The 22,371-nt window shown below is 36.6% G+C and overlaps 2 protein-coding genes and 1 long non-coding RNA gene across 4 annotated transcripts in view; 2 read left to right on the forward strand and 1 right to left on the reverse strand.

The window, feature by feature from the left end:
• LOC127846777 (uncharacterized) overlaps positions 1-12,994 on the reverse strand; it is a 141,287-nt gene extending 128,293 nt beyond the window's left edge. Inside the window, exon 1 of the long non-coding RNA XR_008033663.1 lies at positions 12,816-12,994. This is a non-coding gene — a long non-coding RNA (uncharacterized LOC127846777). The remainder of the gene's footprint in view (positions 1-12,815) is intronic.
• Positions 1-22,371, forward strand: part of LOC127846669 (uncharacterized) — a 337,381-nt gene that overhangs the window by 95,127 nt on the left and 219,883 nt on the right. The gene's annotated exons all lie outside the window — the stretch shown is intronic.
• On the forward strand, positions 895-22,221 carry LOC127846605 (microfibrillar-associated protein 1-like). The gene is made up of 10 exons (XM_052378036.1): positions 895-1,108; positions 7,137-7,185; positions 7,371-7,577; positions 8,331-8,517; positions 9,454-9,575; positions 13,137-13,245; positions 14,255-14,415; positions 15,160-15,319; positions 16,683-16,772; positions 19,890-22,221. The coding sequence occupies exons 1-10, from the start codon at positions 1,039-1,041 to the stop codon at positions 20,064-20,066; spliced, it is 1,332 nt and encodes a 443-aa protein (XP_052233996.1). The 5' UTR covers positions 895-1,038; the 3' UTR covers positions 20,067-22,221.

The following is a 22,371-nucleotide window of genomic DNA, read 5'->3' on the forward strand; positions in this document are numbered from 1 at the left end:
ATCGCTCGCTCGCTCTCGCTCGCTCTCTCGCTCCTCGCTCGCTCGCTCGCTCGCTCGCTCGCTCGCTCGCTCGCTCGCTCTAGCTCGCTCGCTCTCGCTCGCTCGCTCGCTCCTCTCTCGCTCGCTCGCTCGCTCGCTCTCTCGCTCGCTCGCTCTCTCGCTCGCTCGCTCGCTCGCTCCTCGCTCGCTCGCTCGCTGCTCGCTCGCTCGCTCGCTCGCTCGCTCGCTCGCTCGCTCGCTCGCTCGCTCGCTCGCTCGCTCGCTCGCTCGCTCGCTCGCTCGCTCTCGCTCGCTCGCTCGCTCGCTCGCTCGCTCGCTCGCTCGCTCGCTCGCTCGCTCGCTCGCTCGCTCGCTCGCTCGCTCGCTCGCTCGCTCGCTCGATCGCTCGATAGATAGATAGATAGATAGATAGATAGATCGATCGTCTTTCGCATGAGACGTTAAACCGAGGTGCAATGTACTAGGTGCTATACACAGGGCACTAAAAGACCCAGGGTCACTTCTGGAACGGGGTGTCTCTTGTATCTTGCACTATCCCCAGTAACCAACTAACACGTCTTTCTGGGGGCGATGGCCATATGGGAGACAATCCCGGTGCACTCGATAATAAAAAAAAAACAACAACATTCATAATCAAGATAGCGTCGTTGGTGAAAGTGCTGTCCGCTGTTGATTATTCTGATATTCTTGTCAGTTCGATGTTGTATCACTAATACAAGATGTTAAATGAATCAGATGCTGCATTATCTGTTAACAATTTACGAGATCTGAAAAAAAATATTGATAATATTGCGCACAACTACACCGTTCGCACAGAAGCGACACTTCAATAGTCAACAAACCGAAAACTTTTGAGTTGACCGATTCGACTTTAAATGATCTGTGCCTGCGAGCGCTTTCATTGTGATCTTTTTATGACACTGATAAAAATATAAAGATGTGTGATTGAAATTCGTATATTTTTTTATTAAAGCATTTATATTTTGGTAAAGCGTAAATCTTTTTTGTTCAGCATCGTAAACTTGTTAAGGGAGCATCATGGAGCCGCCCAAACCATCAGTTCCAATTCTCTCTACGGCTGGAGCCGTGCCTGTGAAAACCGAAAAAGGTATTGGAATAGTACATTTTCATGCGATTGTTTATCGTACGGTTTCCTCATATCGAACGTCTCTTAGTATCGATCATTTTGTTTAAGAACGAGGCTCTTGTATTTGTGTCACATGCAGGTGCTCCGAGTATATTATTTCACTAACTAATGTTTGAAAATAAATACAAACACAACCATTGACGTTAGGAAAGAACATATAGATATCATACAATTCTCTAACATTGAGCGTGTCCTGATACTGATAATTTTGTTTGCAACCCATGCGAAAGACTTCATACCTCGGACATTTCTTATCATGGTTTGTTTCGTGACAAAGGCAGCACAACAAGTTTTTGATGTAACATATAAACAATCATAAAGCATTCATCAATTTTAAAGCCTCTGACTTTGAAATGAAAAACATGTTAATACATGTAGATGTTGTTTCAAAGTATGTAAAATTGTCATTAAATCTATAGCCTAGCAGTGATAATTTTTCATGTGCAGTTTGCTTTATTTGCCCATTTAAATTACCAAAAGCACATGTGACAAAAATATCTGCATCTAAAAAAGCGCATTGATTCTCAAGAAAGACAAAATCAGCCGGATGCTTGTCAAAACTTAACAATGCCCGAATTTTTCCGCATTTTATCGGAACGCAAAAGGTGATTTTTACTATAATCGGCTGTTGTGTACTACCAGTGTTTTTAAACCTTTTTTTTCCTTTTTTGGACGGGTCTGGTAAACGGACCTGTTCCCAATGACCTACGGACCCCTTCCCAAAATGAACAGGATCTGTCCCAATTGCCGAAAAAATACAAAAATCCCAATCAAAATTGAGTAAACAATCCCCGAAAAAACCAACTTGACGTATTTCGAGACCAATTTAAGTTTCGGCCGATTTGACTTCTCAATCAATGACTGGTTTAAACATTTAACGTTACATTCGTACATTAAAAACGTGTATGTTATCATTTTTATACTCAGAAGTCCTAAAACTACACAATAGACATTGAGAGAACACATTTCCTTGATAAGATATAAATTATCCGAGTAGTATTAAATTGCTACGTCATGACCTTCGACATTGCAAATAGCAGACGTATTGTAAGTGTAATATTCAACCCGCTTTCAATTCAAAGCTGGCGATTCAAATTACAAGTAATGGTGATTCAATAATGGAGAAAGCATTAACTGGATTTAACAAACGTTTGATAAGATTTTTTAAACCAGATAACAACAAGGAAAATTTGGATTATTAAAGATAAACAGGTAAGGCAACTTAAGTGTACATATTTCGGACTTGTATAGTATTTGGATAAACAGTAATAGATGTACTAGATGCCCCATGCATTAAGGTTGTGTTTTGTTTCAAAAGCAGTCATAGGAATGATGATAAATATGAAATGAAAAGGTGCTACCGGTTAATATTTTAAATTACTTAAATGTTTAAAATATCGTAAAAAGTTCGGCATCTGTTTCGTCCACCCATTCCCCTCGGTACACTGCAACAAAAATAAGCACTTAGTGCTCAGATTAGGCTATGAAGCCTGCGGGTGTCTGGACTCTTATCAGCCCAGAAAGACACCATTCTTGATATATTTAAAGGAGATAAAAACAGAGAACTCTGTAACAATCTGTGTTCTGTTGTTCATTGTTTTTTTTTTATGGCAATTACGGGGCCGATATTCGGCCCCATTCCCCTCAAAAAAGAGTATATATTTTCCCCCCATTTTGTAAAAAAAATCCCCTCCAGAAGTTTAAAAAAAAAAAACTTTTTTTTTTTTTTTTTTTTAGAAAGAACTGTCTCATAATCATGATAAATATATCTCAAATTTATTTAATAAACAACTAACAAAGTATATAACTATAATTTATTTTATTTTGAATTATTATAAAGAGTTGTATTAAATAGTTTTTCCCGAATCAAGAGTTGTATTAAATAGTTTTTCCCAAATCAGTGGACTTTTCACATTAATTGCATTTTTCTCCCAAAATGGCCAAGAAAAGGCCTGATGTATCTATATTGTGTCAATATTTGTTGATAAAATCATTCCAATTTGGTCCATTTTATTGATTAAAAATGCTCAAATTTGCCGTTTTATCGATTTAAAAGATCCCAATTAGAATCAAAATGGCTAAAAAACTGAGACTGTGAATGAAAGCTGAACTGTCTAAAAATAATGTTGAAAAAATCATTGATATATATTTTGATTTTAAGAAAAAGGACAAAGACATTCAGCTGTGAATATAATATTCATACAAACATGTGTATTAATATAATAAATATCATTACATATAAACAAGTGAATTTTTAATTTTCCCCTTTTCCTAAAAAAACGACGCCAGGGTTTTTTTTGGCCTGATTTTATTGCCGAAATTCGGCTATGTTCCCAATCCCAAAAAGAATATTTTTTTCCCAAAATGTGGCAAAAAATTCCCAATTTCCAAAAAAAAAATTTTTTTTTTTTTTAAAAAGAAGTGTCTTATAGTCTTTTGCGTATTTTATCTCAATTTTAATTCAATTACATCTAACAAAGTATTTTATGATTTTGTTCTTTTAATTTTAATGATTATAAAATGTTATATCAAATTTAGTGTTTCCCTAATTAGTGGACTTTTCGTGTGGAAAAAAAGGCTAATGAATTAATTTTCCCAATTTCATGAAAATGTCGATAAAATTCCCAATTCCAAAGCCATGGGCTATCTTCCCAAAAAGTGGGGAAAAAAAACTGGACGCATTTTTCCCCTTTGGACGGGCCCCGCCACCATTCCCCTATAAGTGAAAAAAAACACTGTTGTTGTTTGTGCAAGACTGTGAATGAAAGTTAATGTTGCTTTCCTGTGTCATTTAACGCTGACAAAAGTTAAACAAAGTCATATTAATACCATTCTACAATTGGCACAATTCACATCTAGATTTTTCCCTATTTGAAGATTTTGCGACTCGTTTTTTTTCCCAATTTGGTGATTTCACGAAGCGAAAAATTCCCAATGGCATGGGTACCGGACTCGTTTGCAATTGGGTGAAAAAATCACTGGTACTACGTCATTCGTATCTGCATTTCATACTGATACTCTGCTTTGTTAATGTTAAATAAGACGACGTAGAACCATCCAAACGTTCGCATCCGCTTTCGTTTTCTGAACTGTCAATATGCCACCCAAAAAAATTAAAACCCTGTCAAGATCAAAAATAACTTTAGGGCTGCATTTGGCATTGCCGAAAGTAATAAACATGTAGCATCATCCGAGAGCGTCAGCGAGGCAAGTACACCTACAATTTCGAACAAGTTTTTGCCTACATGGCAAATAACTTATAGTTGGTTAAAATACGAAAGTGATGGTGACTTGATGTACTTGGGGTATGCACTGACGCTGGAATGAGAAACGGCATGCACCAACGCTGCCAAAATCAGAATTTTAAGCATACAAGTGTCTGATATACAATGCATAATCTAGTATCAAACTTTCTTTTGTCCAGATATCAGTTGCCCCACTTCATGATTTAATGAAGTAGATAATTTATGAGAAAGTGGGACCTTATATTAGATATGTTAGATATTTGAAAACTGCATTCAACATCCAGTGCTTTCCACAGGCCATTTAACGGTCCCTCACCGGGGCGCTTGAATTTCGAAATCAGAGTATGTGGGGCGCCTGAAATTTTCCGATCAGTGTATTTTGGCTGTTACTGCAACAAGCCATTCGTAAGATCAAAGCGATATTGACTTTGAAAATTGTGAAAGCCGATTTACGATCCTATATCAACTACATCTATCGCTTCACCCAACTAAAGCCTGCTTAAAGGAGGAGCGTCGCTGTATTGGAAAATCAATATTGGCAAATGAGGGCGTACACTTAGTATAAGCGACAGCACTCATACATGTAGGCAGGCACTACCTGCAGTTAAATCATGCAGAGAACTCGTGACGTACATGTCATTGGGACAGAAATCTTGGCTAGTTACTTAGATGTCTGATGGTGGCTGTAGTCATGGACTCTAGATATACTCAATATACGCTCCGTGTTGTAATCCTCATGGAAGTTGTGCATTTACTGAATAATACTGTCAAAACATTTACTCCACTCGTAAAGCGCTTAAACAAATTATCGTTGACCTCATTACGCAACTGTAAATGTTTTCTTAAAGTCTCAAATGAGCATAATTAAATTTGTTATCTTAAACCCACTACAGAATGTAAATGTTAACTACGTTAACAGATTCTTGCTTCAAATAAACAGTGATAATTATAAACAGTGATAATTTATTTCGTGTTGACGCTTTGTCTCAATAAAAAGGGCGCGAAAATTATGCAGCATGTACAACGTCGTGTCATGTGCATAGAAAGCGTGGGTGTATTGAACGTTGTATTAACAAGCACACACCACGTCAAGCGATTTACACATGTTCAGTGGCAATATTTCATCAAATCTATAAATAGTCACTTATGCCGAAATTTATTTGATACTTTGGAAAAATGGCAACGTTTGTTGTAAAAGAAATTATTGAGAACTTTTATCGTCAATATTTACCAGAAAGTGCTTTTAAAAATGGAATTATCGGGTAATGAATAGAATACAGATGTTTTAGGGAATCGTTGCGGAAAGTTTTAAAACAATTATTAAAAAATGTATTTATAAATGACTTTATAGCTGGGAGGATTTCTTGAAGAGTCGTAGCGCATCAAATGACGTCTTTTGACAGGGCCCTCATTTGGCCATTTTTGTGGCCGAAATTCGGCCCCATTTCCCCCTTAAAATAGTATACTTTTTTCCCCTATTTAAGCTAAAAATTTCCCCTCCAAAATTTTTTTTTTTTTTTTTTACTTTTATACCTACATCGCATGTTGCCAGCTGGAATTGTGCTATTAACCTTTGAATAAATGTATACTAATGTAAATTACATTAATATATAGCAATTTTAAGTGTTGAATGGTTGTTGAAAAGATCTAAAATTCCCCTTTACGCCCAAAACAACGCGAAATTCCCCCCTCTAAGGGCCCCGGCCCAAATCCCCCAAAATGTAGCAAGGGCCTGTTTTGACGCTGTTTTTCTTAGAGTTATAACGCACCACAGAAGGTCAATTGACACGTAAAATAAATAAAAAATCAAAGTCGGGAGGGACCCCTCCTGAAGCCACCCCTATAATACCGGGGCACTTGCAAAAGTTCCTGTGGAAACAACTGACATCATTAAAGAAAAAGTATTTCGCTTATTTAAATTATATCACAACAAAATCTACCAGTATTTAGAAAAAATTCACAGGGATCTTCAGACCTTGTGTAGACAATAGAGGTCCCAGTTTTCATCCAATCTTTATGAAATTTGGACAGAATGTTTATCTTGATTAAATCTGGGTTGGGATTGTATATGGGTCATCTGGGGTCAAAAACTAGGTCACTAGGTCGAATAATAGAAAAATCATCAACAATTTGTTTGTGTAGACAGTAGAGGTCATAGTTTTCATCCAATGTTTATGAAATTCGGTCAGAATGTTTATCTTGATAAAATCTGGGTTGGGATTGTATTTGGGTCATCTGGGGTCAAAAACTAGGTCACTAGGTCAAATAATAGAAAAACCTTGTGTAGACAATAGAGGTCACAGTTTTCATCTAATCTTTATGAAATTTGGTCAGAATGTTTTTCTTGATGAAAACTGGGTTGGGATTGTATTTGGTTAGTCAGGTGAGCGATTCAGGGCCATCATGGCCCTCTTGTTCTTTTATGTGGCATAAGAACTCAAAAGGAAAATGTGCAAATGTGTCCTAAAATGTGCAGGTAAAGTCTAAAAAATGTCAATATTATATCAATCATTTTCGTCTACACAATTTCTATTTGTATTTAAATGCATGTACATTTCTTAAATTCTTTTTAAATCTAATGCTATGACAGACTGCCAAGTATTTTATCATATTAGACACCTTTAAATGTATCCTTGAAAGCTTATTGAGTAATTCTCAGTCTGCAGTGCAAAAACAGGCCTTTTTGTAGCTGGTCGTTTTTGTGTTATGATTTCATATATGGTAACCATATTATCTGGTTTCAGGTGTGTCTATGCAAAAAGTGAAAGTCAACAGATATGTTACTGGTAAAAGGTATGCTTTAGACTTCTAGATGTCATGAAATAATTATCGTATACAATCGGTCAAGGAAATGTTTCTTGGCATACATTTTTATGACAATTATTCATTCTAAATTGTATTTAAAGTCTGAAAATCTCACATGTTTAAGCCTTAAATTATTTTTACAACAAATTTATACATCTGTATTTCTTCTTTAGGCCTGACTATGCCCCGGATTACAGCAGCGATGAGGAAAGTGACGAGGATTTCATACGCGTCAAGAAGACTTCATCCAAGGCAGCGCCAGCCAGAGAGGAGGAGGAAGAGGACTCCGATGAGCAGGTGGACCGCAGGCTGCGCCGCTTGCAGGAGGCACGCAAAAACCGTGCTGACGATAGTGATAGTGACAGTAGCGAGGATGACAGGTACAGTCCTTTAAAATACCTCATAATTGAATTTGGGGAGAACAAAATATGTTAAAAGTAAGCAAATGCTATAAAATATAACAAGGGAATAGAGTTTATTTTGATGCCAGTTATGCCAAGTAGCCAAGGGGTGTGCGTAAATTTTGGGTCAAAAGTGTTGAATGATTAACCTGCCTCTTGTAGAAGACCTAGTTGAAATAATTCATTGAAATTAAAAGTTTGACCAAGCAAGCCCTGACACAGGGTTTTTTATCTGATGTTGAGAAAATGGCGTGGCATTTTTTGTGGGAGAAAAAATTGTGTGAAAGGCGTTTTTGGGGGAAATAGTAAGGAAAGTCTTAAATTGCATCAATTTAACATATTTTACTGTTTTTAAAACCAATCAAGGCAACAGATAATTTAAATATGCAATTTTTTATTTATTTTTCTACACTGGAGTGGGTAAACAGTTTTATTTAGATATCAATGTTTTGGTGAAAATTTCTTTCAGAGGGAAGAAAGGGCCGATATTCAGCTGGTCTCAAAGAAAAAAACCCACCTATGTGACACCTGTAAATAATTTCTTGAGACCAAGAAACTGTTACATGTTCATGAAAACCAGAATCTAAGCAACCCTGGTTCAAAATTACCCAGTTCAGGGCTATTGTGACTTTGCTAATACCTAATATTAAATGAGCAAGATAGCTTGTTTCATATCCGATAAAGACAACTCTGTTTTGTCTCAACTGAACGCCTATTATGATTTTTTCCCAGAGTTGCCCGCCACAGACGGCAGGTGATCGAGCCCGAGATTATCGCCGCAGGCTCAGATTCTGAGGAAGGCCGCGGTCGTCGTCATGATGATGATGAGAGCAGTGAGGAGGAGGAGCTGGACGAGGAGGAGATAGAGCAGCGCAGACAGATGCTACGACAGCGGGCACTGCAGAGGAAACAGGAGGAGGTGTGTGCCCATTCGTTGAGATATTTGTACTGGGATCGTACTTGGCAAAGCTCCAAAGGGAAATATGTCTAAATGTTTGGCCATTAAAAGCTGAGGTGTTGAGTAGAGATAGTTTCATTGTGGAAAAAGGATATACAAAACAAGCAAGTTGAGCTATTTTCATGCACCTACATAATAGATGAGTTACATGAAAACTCCAGAAGCATTTGTATTGAAACTACTTGCATGTATACCTTATATCCTTATCTAACACATGATTGCATTTTGGGTGTTTTGGGATCAAGGTCATAGTCACTGTTAGTAGATATTGGAGAAATTTGTGATAAAAAAGTTGCTTTTACTGAATAAAGAAAAATGGTCTTGGCTTATTGTCTTGAGCTATTGTGGTGCAAGCATTTATACATTGTACATAAAGTTCATTTGTTTGCATCAAGATCAAATGTCACTGTTATAAAGTATAGAAAAAATTGTGTCTTATGTATTTTTTTCAAATTATGAAAATTCTTAATAACTAACCTTTTATATCAATAGCGCTTGAGACTCTGACAAAAACAAGAACAGTGAATTTCCTTGTGATTCTACAGCTCTTGTTACTGGAAGTGTTTCAAACACAAATTTGCATATTTAATTTTGATTTGGTTTAGTTTGGTATAGATTATGTGCACACAACATGCTTTTTAAAAAACTATTTTCCTCATTGTTAAACCAAGTTTGCCTAAAATTTCAGAATATGCTGTCTGTACATGTTTCACTAAATTACAATTTAATTGGTAAAAAAACAAAAACACTTTCATTCTGTTTATTGAATATAAACACCACTCCTCTGGCTAAATTCATAACTGAACAAGGTTTAGATTTATTTTTACACAAAAATATAAACAAATTCAAAATTGAGAACTATGTCATTACTATCCGCTGTTGTTTCCATGGTAACAGGAAGTGTTAGACATTGAAGAGGAGAAGGCAGGGGAGAGTGAGGAGGACTCCTCCGAGTATGAAGAGTACTCAGACTCTGAGGAAGAGACGGGGCCCAGACTCAAACCTGTCTTTGTCAGAAAGTATGGCAACCACTGACCAATTGAATAGGGCTTATTTTAAATTGTCTGATTTTATTTGGTTTTTAATGCGAAGTTAATATGAGCAATTGAGCAATTGATCAATTATTTATGGCAATGGCATGTAATTTTTGTATTTGAAAAGAGAAAATTCAAGAAACATTCTGAATATATTTTCAAATGTGAATGTTTTCCATTTTTAGCTCACCTGATTGCTCAGGTGAGCTTTTGTGACCGGTCTTTGTCCGTCGTATGTCCGTCCGTCCGTCTGTTAACGTTTGCTCGTAAACACTCTAGAGGCCACATTTCTTGTCCCATCTTCATGAAACTTGGTCAGAAGCTTTGTCCCTATAAAATCTCGGCCAAGTTCGAAACTGGGTTGTGCCGTGTCAAAAACTAGGTCGAAAAGGAGAAAAACCTTGTCAACACTGTAGAAGTCAGATTTCATGTCCAATCTTCATGTTATGTTGTCAAAATGTTTGTCTTAATGATATCTTGGTTGAGTTCAAAAGTGGTTCCGATCTGTTGAAAAACATGGCCGCCAGTGGGCAGGGCAGTTTTCCTTATTTGGCTATAGAGAAACCTTGTAAACACTCTAGAAGTCACAATTTTTGCCCAATCATCATGAAAGTTGGTCAAAACATTGGTTCAATTGATGTCTTAGACGAGTTCGAAAATGGTCGAGATCGGTGAAAAAACATGGCCGCCAGTGAGCGGGGCATTTTTCTCTATATGTATATAGTGGCAGTTTTCCCTATTTGGCTAAAGAGAAACCTTGTAAACACTCTAGAAGTCACAATTTTTGCCCAATCATCATGAAAATTCTTCAAAACATTGGTTTTATTGATATCTCGGACAAGTTTGAAAATGGTAGGGATCGCCGCCAGTGGGCGGGGCATTTTTCTCTATATGTATATAGTGAAAACATGTGAACACAGTAGAAGTCACATTTTTGGCCCAATTTTAATGAAATTTGCTCAGAACATTTGTTGCCTTAATACGAGAGTTGAGTTTAAAAATGGTTCCGGTCAATTGAATAACATGGCTGCTGGGAGGGGGGCAGTTTTCTCATTATGCCCTCCCCCCCCCCCCCCCTTTCGAAGAAGAGGGGGTATATTGTTTTGCGCATGTCGGTCCGTCCGTCCACCAGATGGTTTCCGGATGATAACTCAAGAGCGCTTATGCCAAGGATCATGAAACTTCATAGGTACATTGATCTTGACTCGCAGATGACCCTTATTGATTTTCAGGTCACTAGGTCAAAGGTCAAGGTCACGATGACCCGAAATAGTAAAATGGTTTCTGGATGATAACTCAAGAACGCTTATGCCTAGGATCATGAAACTTCATAGATACATTGATCATGACTCGCAGACGACCCCTATTGATTTTCAGGTCACTAGGTCAAAGGTCAAGGTCACAGTGACCCAAAGCAGTAAAATGGTTTCCGGATGATAACTCAAGAATGCTTATGCCAAGGATCATGAAACTTCATAGATACATTGATCATGACTTGCAGATAACCCCTATTGATTTTCAGGTCACTAGGTCAAAGGTCAAGGTCACGATTACCTGAAATAGTAAAATGGTTTTCGGATGATAATTCAAGAACGCTTAGGTTCAGGATCATGAAACTTCATAGGTACATTGATCATTACTTGCGGATGACCCCTATTGATTTTCAGGTCACTAGGTCAAGGGTCAGATCACGGTGACCCGAAATAGTAAAATGGTTTCCAGATGATAACTCAAGAACGCTTATGCCTAGGATCATGAAACTTCATAGGTACATTGATCATGACTTGAAGATGACCCCTATTGATTTTCAGGTCACTAGGTTAAAGGTCAAGGTCACGGTGACCTGAAATAGTAAAATGGTTTCTGGATGATAACTCAAGAACGCTTATGCCTAGGATCATGAAACTTCATAGGTACAATGATCATGACTCGCAGATGACCCTCATTGATTCTCAGGTCACTAGGTCAAAGGTAAAGGTCACGGTGACCTGAAATAGTAAAATGGTTTCTGGATTATAACTCAAGAACAATTATGCCTTGGTTCATGAAACTTCATAGGTATATTGATCATGACTCGCAGATGACCCCTATTGATTATCAGGTCACTAGGTCAAAGGTCAAGGTCACAGTGCCAAAAAACGTATTCACACAATGGCTGTCAAGGTCACGGTGACTCAACTTAGAAAAATGGTTTCCGGATGATAACTCAAAAATGCTTACGCCTAGGATCATGAAACTTCATAGGTACATTGATCAAGACTCGCAGATGAAATAATGATGAAACTTTATCAGGATGTTTGTCTGGACAATATCTAGGTCAAGTTTGACATTTGGTAAAGATTGAATGAACCGACTCCTCTCAGGTGAGCGAACTAGGGCCATCTTGTTTGTAGATTAATGTTGAAGACTTAGTTATTTTCTTTGAAATGAATTTATTTGGATTCATTAAGTCTGTCATTTTTTTTATATATTAAAGAAGTGGATTGTTGAAGTCTGATTCAAGATTTTGGACTTAAACATTATTTTGTTTGCTGTTTGATTTTGTGGTTGAGAGGAACACGAAAATTGATGAAAAATTATTGACAGACATTTGATATTGGTTTCACAGTAGGTCATTAAATAAATTTAATTATGTCTTAGTGAAGTGTTCAATTACCGTGGTTATTCATTCAATAACACCTATAAGAAACAAGATGCGTTTGTGAAACACAATGTCCCCCTATATGATGTTTGACCTTGTAGGATGACCTTGACCTTGTGAAGGATGACCTTGACCTTTCACCACTCAAAATGTGCAGCTCCATGAGATACAAATGCATGCCAAATATCAAGTTGCTATCTTCAATATTGCAAAAGTATTCATAAAATAAGCGATTTGGGCCACATATATTTGACCTCTGACCTTCAAGGATGACCTTGACCTTGACCTTTCACCACTCAAAATGTGCAGCTCCATCAGATGCACAAGCATGCCAAATATCAAGTTGCTATCTTCAATATTGCAAAAGTATTTATAAAATAAGCGATTTGGGCCACATATATTTGACCTCTGACCTTGAAGGATAACCTTGACCTTGACCTTTCACCACTCAAAATGTGCAGCTCCATGAGATACACATGCATGTCAAATATCAAGTTGCTATTTTCCATATTGCAAAAGTATTCATAAAATGAGCGATTTTGGCCACATATATTTGACCTCTGACCTTGAAGGATGACCTTGACCTTGACCTTTCACCACTCAAAATGTGCAGCTTCATGAGATACACATGCATGCCAAATATGAAGTTGCTATCTTCAATATAGCAAAAGTTATTGCAAAATGTTTAAGTTGGCGCAAACAGACAGACCAACAGACAGACCAACAGACCAAAAGACAGGGCAAAAACAATATGTCCCCCACTACTATAGTGGGGGACATAAAAAAACTCCTAATTTTCAACATTCAGTATCAATATTTTAAGCATAATGCAACATTGTAATAATGCCACTGTTAATATAAATTTGTCAGTAGTGATGTAAATTTATATGCTGTTTATTTTTCAGAAAAGACAGATTTTCTGTACAGGAGAAAGAAAGAAATGAGACCAAGATGAAAGAGCTTGAAGTTGAAACAAAGAAAATGGCAGAAGAACGCAGGAAGCAAACACTGAAGGTCAGTGTTCACAGATTGTATAACACACTATAGGCCTTCTTATTTTATGTTTTAATTTATAAAAAAAAGTATGTTTAGTGCTTATTGTTAGTGGTATAAATATATCTCTGTTACCTTGTGTGTCTAAAACATTATCAGTTGAATACAGTTTAATACACTTAATAGTTTTTTCACTCCATTGGGTTTTACACTCCATTGGATTTTACACTCCATCCAGTTATACACTTCATTGGGTTATTACACTCCTTTGTATTTTACACTATTGGGTATTACACTTCATGGTTTTACACTCCATTTTGTTTATACTGAATTGGGTTTTTACAGTCCATCTGGTTTTACACTTCTTTGGGTTTAAAAATCCATTGGGTATAACACTCCATCAGGTTTTACACTCAGTTGGGTTGTTACACTCCATAGGGTTTTTTACACTCCATTTAGTATTGTACTCTATCAGGTTTTACACTCCATTGAGTTTCACACTCCATTCGGTTTTACACACCATTCGGTTTTTACACTCCAATGGGTTTCAAGATGAGGATACACATAGAGGTGGTTATTATGTATGATCTTAGCAAAAGTGCTCTAACTCCCATCAGGATGATCAGATGATGGCCCATTTAGTTAATGACTAGATTTTTTTAAACCCAGCTAATTTCATTTTCACTTTAAAAATCATAATAATAATACTCTGAACATTGACTTACGTAGAGGTTATCAAGAGGATATGGTGTCCATCTAGCTATCAGGGGGCATCAGATTTGATCCTCACTCAAAGGTTTCCATAAATTATACCAAGTAATGGTTCTTCCCATGAAATAGACTCAAGTTCCCAATTCTTAAGGTTTTAAATGCAATCAAGCTAAAACAAATAGACTTTCAATTTTAATTAAATTTTGCTACAACTAAATGCTCCAGAGTAAATCTTAAAGTTCTATTGGCTGTCCTCGTGTTGTTTGCATATGGTATTTTAATGTTTTATTTTACTCACAATGTATTTTTGCTCTCTCAGATGATAGAAGATGAGCGTCGTCGTGAGTTAGAGGCAGAGAAGATCACACAGGATGCATGTGACCTGATTGACAGCGGCGATGAGAATGATGAGGAGGCATATGAGGCGTGGAAAGTGCGTGAGCTCCGAAGACTCAAACGAGACAGAGAGGAACGGGAAAAGTATGTGAATATGTTTAATTTTCCCGAAACAGGTCATATTTGTTGTTTGAACCAAGTTGTAAATTAATATAACATGTCATATGGAAATGTTTGTTAGTTGATCTTAATGTATGGTCTGGTATTTGTGTTACATTAAATGCTGGCTTGATATGTATAAAAGTTTCAGAGTGCAAGCCTAAGTAATATGTAAACCCATCCCCCATAAGAAGCAAAGTGAAAGTAGCTTTTGCAACCAGCATAAAACCAGAACAGCCTGCGAGTAACTTGTAGTCTGTTCATGTTTTATGCTGTTAAATGCAAATCAGTATCTATGGGCTGAAAATAAAGCCTTTAAATCTGGAATTATATAAGAAAGGTATTTAATTAAATTTAGCTTTCTATGGGACTTCAAATGTGTCAAAATACATATCTAAGTGGTCAAGGGTTTAAACAAGTATATTTAAAGATTTATTACTGTTATCATTACTTGTACAGCAGGCATTCAGTGTGCTGTATATAGGAGTCGCGTTCTGAGAAAACTGGGCATAATGCATGTGCGTAAAGTGTCGTCCCAGATTAGCCTGTGCAGTCCGCACAGGCTAATCAGGGACGACACTTTCCGCTTTTATGATATTTTTAGTTTAAATGAAGTCTCTTCTTAGCAAAAATCCAATTTAGGCGGAAAGTGTCATCCCTGATTAGCCTGTGTAGTACATTATGCCCAGTTTTCTCAGAACGCGACCCATATTATTTCTGTGTTGCCAGTCTAGAGAAGGAGAGACTGGAGGTGGAGCGGCTCCACAACATGACGGAGGAGGAGCGCAGGGCTGAGTTCCAGCACAACCCAAAACAGCGCGTCAACAAGGCACCCAAGAGCAAATACAAGTTCCTGCAAAAGTACTACCACAGAGGAGCTTTCTTCATGGTTGGTGACTTTGTATTTATTCTAACTGTCAGGCGTTTTATATAGATCACAAAGGAGGTGGGTAGATCACCCTGGTACTTTGGTAAAACATGTAAAACAATCAGGTTCATAAAACATATAAAAAAAATCAAAGCAAGCTTTAAAAGAAATAAATTTCAACTCCCTTCTTTGTCTAAAAATAGTCCGCCTACTTTAAATTTTTAAAGGAAACTGACTTCATTTCACTCGATTTCCTATGAATGTTTTTACACTTGAATGGAAGCAGTGATAAAAATTACCACCCTTTTTATTACAGAACATTGATTTCAATGTATTCAACAAATATTGACTCAATAATGTTACTAGCTCTTTTAGAATACTTTCAGCAATTCCATGCAAAATAATGCAATTAATAGCTAACACACTTTTGTCATACATGTTCATCATTCAATGTGTTTTGTGTGGATTAAATTGAGCAATATGATTGTTGTCCCCTACCGGTAAAACCGGAGGGGACTTATGGTTTGCGCTCTGTCTGTCTGTCTGTCTGTCCGTCCGTCCGTCCGTCCGTCAGTCAGTCAGTGCATCACACTTTTCTTGATCCTGCAATAACTTTAAAAGTTCTTCATATTTTTTCATGAAACTTGAAACTTGGATAGATGGCAATATGGAGATTATGCACGTCGTTTCATTTTGTTCCTACGTCAAGAATTCTGGTTGCTATGGCAACAAATAAAAAATACTGACAATGGTGGAGTTTCACTGGTAGGGCACCATATTGCTTGGCAATCTCTTGTTTGATTTTATCTCATTATAAAACAAATCATGCCTGATGAAAGCGTTACCAAATTAATTTTTTTAAATCAAAATTGTATTCAATATTAAGATTTGATTGATTTATTCCCTTTGTATATTCATATGTATGTGTCTATAATTGTGGCTGAGTTTTTTTCCTGTGTACGTTCTTACTTATTAATTCTCTACGACTGTTTGGGAGTTACTTCTTTATCTATTATTATATGTGAAGTGTTCTGAGAAAATGGGGCTTAATGCATGTGCGTAAACTGTCAATCCAGATTAGCCTGTGCGGACTAGCCTGTGCAGTCCGCACAGGCTAATCAGGGATGACACTTTCCGCCTAAACTTGATTTTTGGTAAGGAGGGACTTCCTTGACACTAAAAATACCATAAAAGCGGAAAGTGTCGTCCCTGATAAGCCTGTGCGGACTGCACAGACTAATCTGGGACGACACTTTACGCACATGTATTAAGCCCAGTTTTCCCAGAACGAGGCTCATATTTATTTTCTGTGATGACATCTGATTGTATGTGTAATGTTTGCTATGACCATCTTGTCTATGTGTTTGGGTTGTGTACCTTGCAGGATAAAGATGATGAAAACTTCAAGAGAGATTTCTCTGAGCCTACCTTGGAAGACCACTTTGACAAGACAGTCCTGCCCAAAGTTATGCAGGTAAGCTTCTGTCTATTCTCAAACTTTAACAATAAGTTGATTGCACTAGTGAGCTTTTTATGCCCCCGGATCGATAGATCAGGGGTATATTGTTTTTGTCCTGTCTGTCTGTCTGTCATTCTGTCCCAAAACTTTAACCTTGGTTAAGATTTGACAACTTTTGCAATATTGAACATACCAACTTGATATTTACCATGCATGTGTATCTCATGTAGCTGCTCATTTTGAGTAGTGAAAAGTCAAGGTCAATGTCATCCTTCAAGGTCAAAGGTCAAAAATCATTGTATTTTTCTTTCCTAAAACTTTAAACTTCATTAAAGTTTTATCATAACTTTTTAATATTGAACACAGCACTTTCATATTTGGCATGCATGTGTATCTCGTGGAGCTGCACATTTTGAGTGGGCAAAGGTCAAGGTCATCCTTCAAGGTCAAAGATCAAAATTAAAAAAAATAAATTCATTTCTCCATTCAATCTCTTACTTACTTCTCGTGCAGACGCACATTTTTAGTGGTGAAAGGTCAAGGTCAACCCTCAAGGTCAAAGGTTACATATCATTGTATTTTTCTTTCCTATAACTTTAACCTTTGTTAAAGTTTTATCATAACTTTTTTAATATGAACACAGCAACTTCATATTTGGCATGCATGTGTATCTGGTGGAGCTGCACATTTTGAGTGGTGAAAGGTCAAGGTCATCCTTCAATGTCAAAAGTCAAAATAAAAAAATAAATTAATTTCTCCATTCAATCTCTTACTTACTTCTCGTGCAGCTGCACATTTTTTGTGGTGAAAGGTCAAGGTCAACCTTCAAGGTCAAAGGTCAAATATCATTGTATGTTTATGCCCCCGGTAGGGTGGCTTATAGCAGTTGAACTGTCCGTCAGTCAGTCAGTCAGTGTGCCAGTCTGTCCGTCCGTCCGAAAACTTTAATGGCCGTAACTTTTTCAATATTGAACATAGCAACTTGTTATTTGGCATACATGTGCATCTCATGGAACTGCACATTTTGAGTGGTTCAAGGTCAAGGTCATCCTTCAAGGTCAAATGTCAAATATATGGCATCTATCCGTCTGTCTGAAAACTTTAACATTGGCCTTAACTTTTTCAATATTCAAGATAGCAACTTTATATTTGGCAAGCATGTGAATCTCATGAAGCTGAACATTATGAGTGGTGAAAGGTGAAGTTCAAGATCATCCTTCAAGGTCAAATGTCAAATATATGGCATCTGTCCGTCCGTCCGAAAATTTTAGCTCTCGCCATAACTTTTTTATGCCCCTGAAGGGTGGCATATAATTTTTGAACTGTCAGTCTGTCTGTTTGTCAGTCAGTCTGTCCGTTTGTCCGTCCGTCCGTCGGTCTGTCTGTCCAAAAATTTAACATTGCCCATAACTTTTGCAATGTTGAAGATACCAACTTGATATTTGGCATGCATGTGTATCTCATGGAGCTGCACATTTTGAGTGGTGAAAGGTTAAGGTCAAGGTCATCCTTTAAGGTGAAAGGTCAAAGGTCAAATTTGCAATATTGAAGATAGTAACTTGATATTTGGCATGCATGTGTATCTCATGGAGCTGCACATTTTGAGTGGTGAAAGGTCAAGGTCATCCTTCAAGGTTAAGGTCAAAGGTCAATTTTTGCAATATTGAAGATAGCAACTTGATATTTGGCATTTGTGCATATCTCATGGAGCTGCACATTTTGAGTGGTGAAAGGTCATCCTTCAAGGTCAAGGTCAAATTTTGCAATATTGAAGATAGTAACTCGATATTTTGCATGCATGCGTTTCTTATGGAGCTGCACATTTTGAGTGGTAAAAGGTCAAGATTATCCTTCAAGGTCAAAGGTCTAATTTTGCAGTATTAAAGATTTCAACTCGATAATTGGCATGCATGCGTATCACATCGAGCTGCACATTTTGAGTGGTGAAAGGTCAAAGTCAAGGTCATCCTTCAAAGTCAAAGGTCAAAATTTTGCAATATTGAAGATAGCAACTTAATATTTGGCATGTATGTGTATCTCATGGAGCTTTACATTTTGAGTGGTGAAAGGTCAAGTTCATCCTTCAAGGTCAATGGTCAAATTTTGTAATATTAAAGATAGCAACTCGATATTTGGCATGCATGCGTATCTCATGGAACTGCACATTTTGAGTGGTGAAAGGTCAAGGTCATCCTTCAAGGTCAAGGGTCAATTTGCATTATTGAAGATAGCAACTCCATATTTGGCATGCATGCGTATCTCATGGAGCTGCACTTTTTGAGTGGTGAAATGTCAAGGTCATCCTTCAAGGTCAAAGGTAAAATATATGGCTTGAAAGCAGCGCAGTAGGGGGCATTGTGTTTCACAAGCAAAGCTCTTGTTCTTTCCTATAACTTTAACCTTCGTTAAAGTTTTATCATAACTTTTTATTCCCCCAGATCAAATAATCAGGGGTTTATTGTTTTTGGCCTGTCTGTCTGTCATTGTATGTTTGTGTCTGTGTGTCTGTCACTAAACTTTAACATTGGTCATAACTTTTGCAATATTGAAGATAGAAACTTGATATTTGGCATGCATGTATATCTCATGGAGCTGCACATTTTGAGGGGTGAAAGGTCAAGGTCATCCTTCAAGGTCAAATATATGGTTTCAAAGCAGCGCAATAGGGGGCATTGTGTTTCTGACAAACACATCTCTTGTTAAATAATAAGCTATATCAGTGGTGATGTTTTATATTAACAAATGGAAGCATATTGTTGTAAGGGTCCAATCAGCAGTTAAATCCTTTTCATTGTGTCATCTCAGAATTTGATGAAAAATAAGTGAGAAACAGTGAATCATTGATTTTAGGGGTGTTATTTTCATAAAGTTAGCTGAGAACCTACACTTCAATGCTAACATTTGTCAACAAAAAATTCCTAACCTTACGCGATCAAAGTAAACAAGTGTTTAAAGCATTGAAACAAATGTTTCCTTAACATTAATTAAAAAGATTGTGAAAAATGTTTTAACTGTTGCAGGTTAAAAAGTTAGTGTTTATTCTTATTACATTGTACACTACAGATATTCCTTACTTTTGATATACACATACATTATTGAATTAAAATATGATTATATTTATGTCATCTCCAGGTTAAAAACTTTGGTCGTTCCGGTCGCACGAAGTACACACATCTTGTTGACCAGGACACCACTCACTTTGAGTCACCCTGGGTATCAGAGACCGCCATGAACGTCAAATTTCATTCCCAGAAAGGTGGCGGCATGAAGCAAATCTTTGATAGGCCCAGTCAGAAGAAAAAGAAATGAAAATCATTTGGCATGATTATGTACGTTTTCTTGTGAAAATAGGCCCAGTCAGAAGGAAAAGAAGTGAACATTCTATGACGTGGTTTTGTTCATTAGAATGTTTGCAGGTTTCAAGGCACTAGATCTCTGGTTTGAGGATTTATCTGAATTGAAGTGTAATGTTTGTGTCAGAGAAAAGAAGTGACAACCTTTACAATGATGGTATAATTAACTGGTTTGGTCCATGTTCTAGGATGAAGGCAGGCCTATTTCAAAATGAAGTTAATTTCTTAATTTTTTATTTTTGTTCAGCTATTTACTTTTGAATCACTTCTTTGTCATTGCATTACTACAAGCAATAGATGCTACAATAATTGTTTTAGTGATAATCTTATTCTCTTCAATACTTGATTTCTTGATGGTATTATCAATAGAAGGGTGTTCATGACTATATTAATCGTAATGCCCTGTATCAGTAAATCTGCACAGGCAATTAAATTGTTGTTGCTAATTATATTGAAATATTTCTTTTGTAGTGAAAATCCTGCCCATATTCTAGAGTATTTCAGCTTAAAAAATTCACTGAATTTCAGATATCTGTTCAAAGATATGTTAACAGAAAGTCAGAAATACATTTTGTTAATATTCTTTATACAACATACAAATATACAGTATAGCAAAATATCTTAAAATGGTGTAAAATTGATGAATAAGCAAGTTGCATACTACCACTTAAATGTTATGGTTGATGTTGTTGACATGTCTAGAAATATGTAAATACAAGCATGTCTGAAAGACATAGAATACGTCTGCTTATTTTGATGATCTTACTGGTTGGACTAAATACATGCCTTTAGTAAGGAGTGTTTCCAGTGGGATCTGGGGTTTTTTACTGCAGACAATATTACATTACTTCATATTTATTGATTCGTGTACATTGCATTCCTTCACAAATAGATTAAATTGTATTAGATTAACTGGAATTACGGAAAGTTAGTATTTAGCTGTAAAAACATGCTGCTAAAAATTGGAAGGATCATGGGGCAATCTTAGTGTGAGTAATTTAAGGAATGTCATGTGAAAAAAAATTACTGAATTTTATTTTTAATTTTGTGTTATAAGACCAATATTTGTTTTAATGAAATGTAGTGTATACAGAAATAAATGAGTACTCCATGCTGAGAACTGATCCGGAAGCACTGACTCTTTCTGTATTGATAGAAGCCTGGATTGAGGAGAGCTGGGTATAGCGGATAACAATAAATCAGTTTGGACTTATGTTTATATAACATTTGCCAATGGCATTTAAAGGTTCTCTGTATTTCTTATAGTGAAAGATTTAGAGCTAAATACCATGTAGCCTCTTACTGCACACTGTATTATTACTGTCTTAGGTAAATAACACGTATAAATATCTTTGGATATATGTTATATGAGTAATCATTTTCATTTAGCACGTTTCCACTATGATTATTTGTCACAAGACAGTGATTTTGCCAGAAGTCTAAACAGGCTTCTCCAAAGGGAAGTAAGCCATGAACCCATTAACATTACGCCAACGCAGCAATGAAAGAACCCTTATCTGTCAATGAAAAACATTGTCTTTGAAGTATAATACTTAAGTTGCCACCTATCACCTGCGTGTGATCTTCAAATTAGAATTTGAAATGTCTGCGAAGTTCGTCGGGTATATGGTTAAAAACGTGAAATTCTTTTAGAAATCATGGGACATCATGGAAGTTCAGGAGCTTTGAGAAATTCAAGAAGGAAAATTTAAGGGCTTCATTCCACCTCTTGGGAATGCATACCAAAATATTCACTTGGTACAATATCTCTTGTGAAGAACTTAATTGCGTTTGACCGTTTGTTGTAATCAACGGGTCAAAGAGAAATGATTCCGTTTAATTTGTGGCTGTTCATACTATTGTTAATACGAGAAAAATACATTAGACGTATTTTAGTTTATTGACATCAACATGTAAATTTGCAATTATTAATATAAATGTGTTAAGAAGGCCAAACTATTCGAAATTCTACTATATAAATACAACTAAATAAAAGTCAACAGTATTTTGTACTTCCGTTGAAATAGAGCTGTACTTAATTCAATTTCGATTTTATCTTAAAAAAATCAATGTTTCATACATTCTGTAATAAAAGGAAAAGCAAAAGTTAATCCTCTCTGCTTATTAAATTAATATGTTTCTCCAATTAATTGTTTTCTTTTCTTATTTTTTATGCCCCCCTTCGAAGAAGAGGGGGTATATTGTTTTGCACATGTCCGTCGGTCTGTCGGTCCGTCCGCCCACTGAATGGTTTCCGGATG

The sequence above is a fragment of the Dreissena polymorpha genome, chromosome 1 (assembly GCF_020536995.1).
Source record: "Dreissena polymorpha isolate Duluth1 chromosome 1, UMN_Dpol_1.0, whole genome shotgun sequence".
In the NCBI taxonomy this organism is placed as follows: Eukaryota; Metazoa; Mollusca; class Bivalvia; order Myida; family Dreissenidae; genus Dreissena; species Dreissena polymorpha.

Excerpts from the sequence above, each read along its gene's own strand:
- LOC127846605 (XM_052378036.1), top strand. The coding sequence starts at position 1,039 with ATGGAGCCGCCCAAACCATCAGTTCCAATTCTCTCTACGGCTGGAGCC. Across the intron at positions 8,518-9,453 it reads TGCAGAGGAAACAGGAGGAG|GAAGTGTTAGACATTGAAGA; the intron begins GTGTGTGCCCAT and ends CCATGGTAACAG. Across the intron at positions 15,320-16,682 it reads ACAGAGGAGCTTTCTTCATG|GATAAAGATGATGAAAACTT; the intron begins GTTGGTGACTTT and ends TGTACCTTGCAG.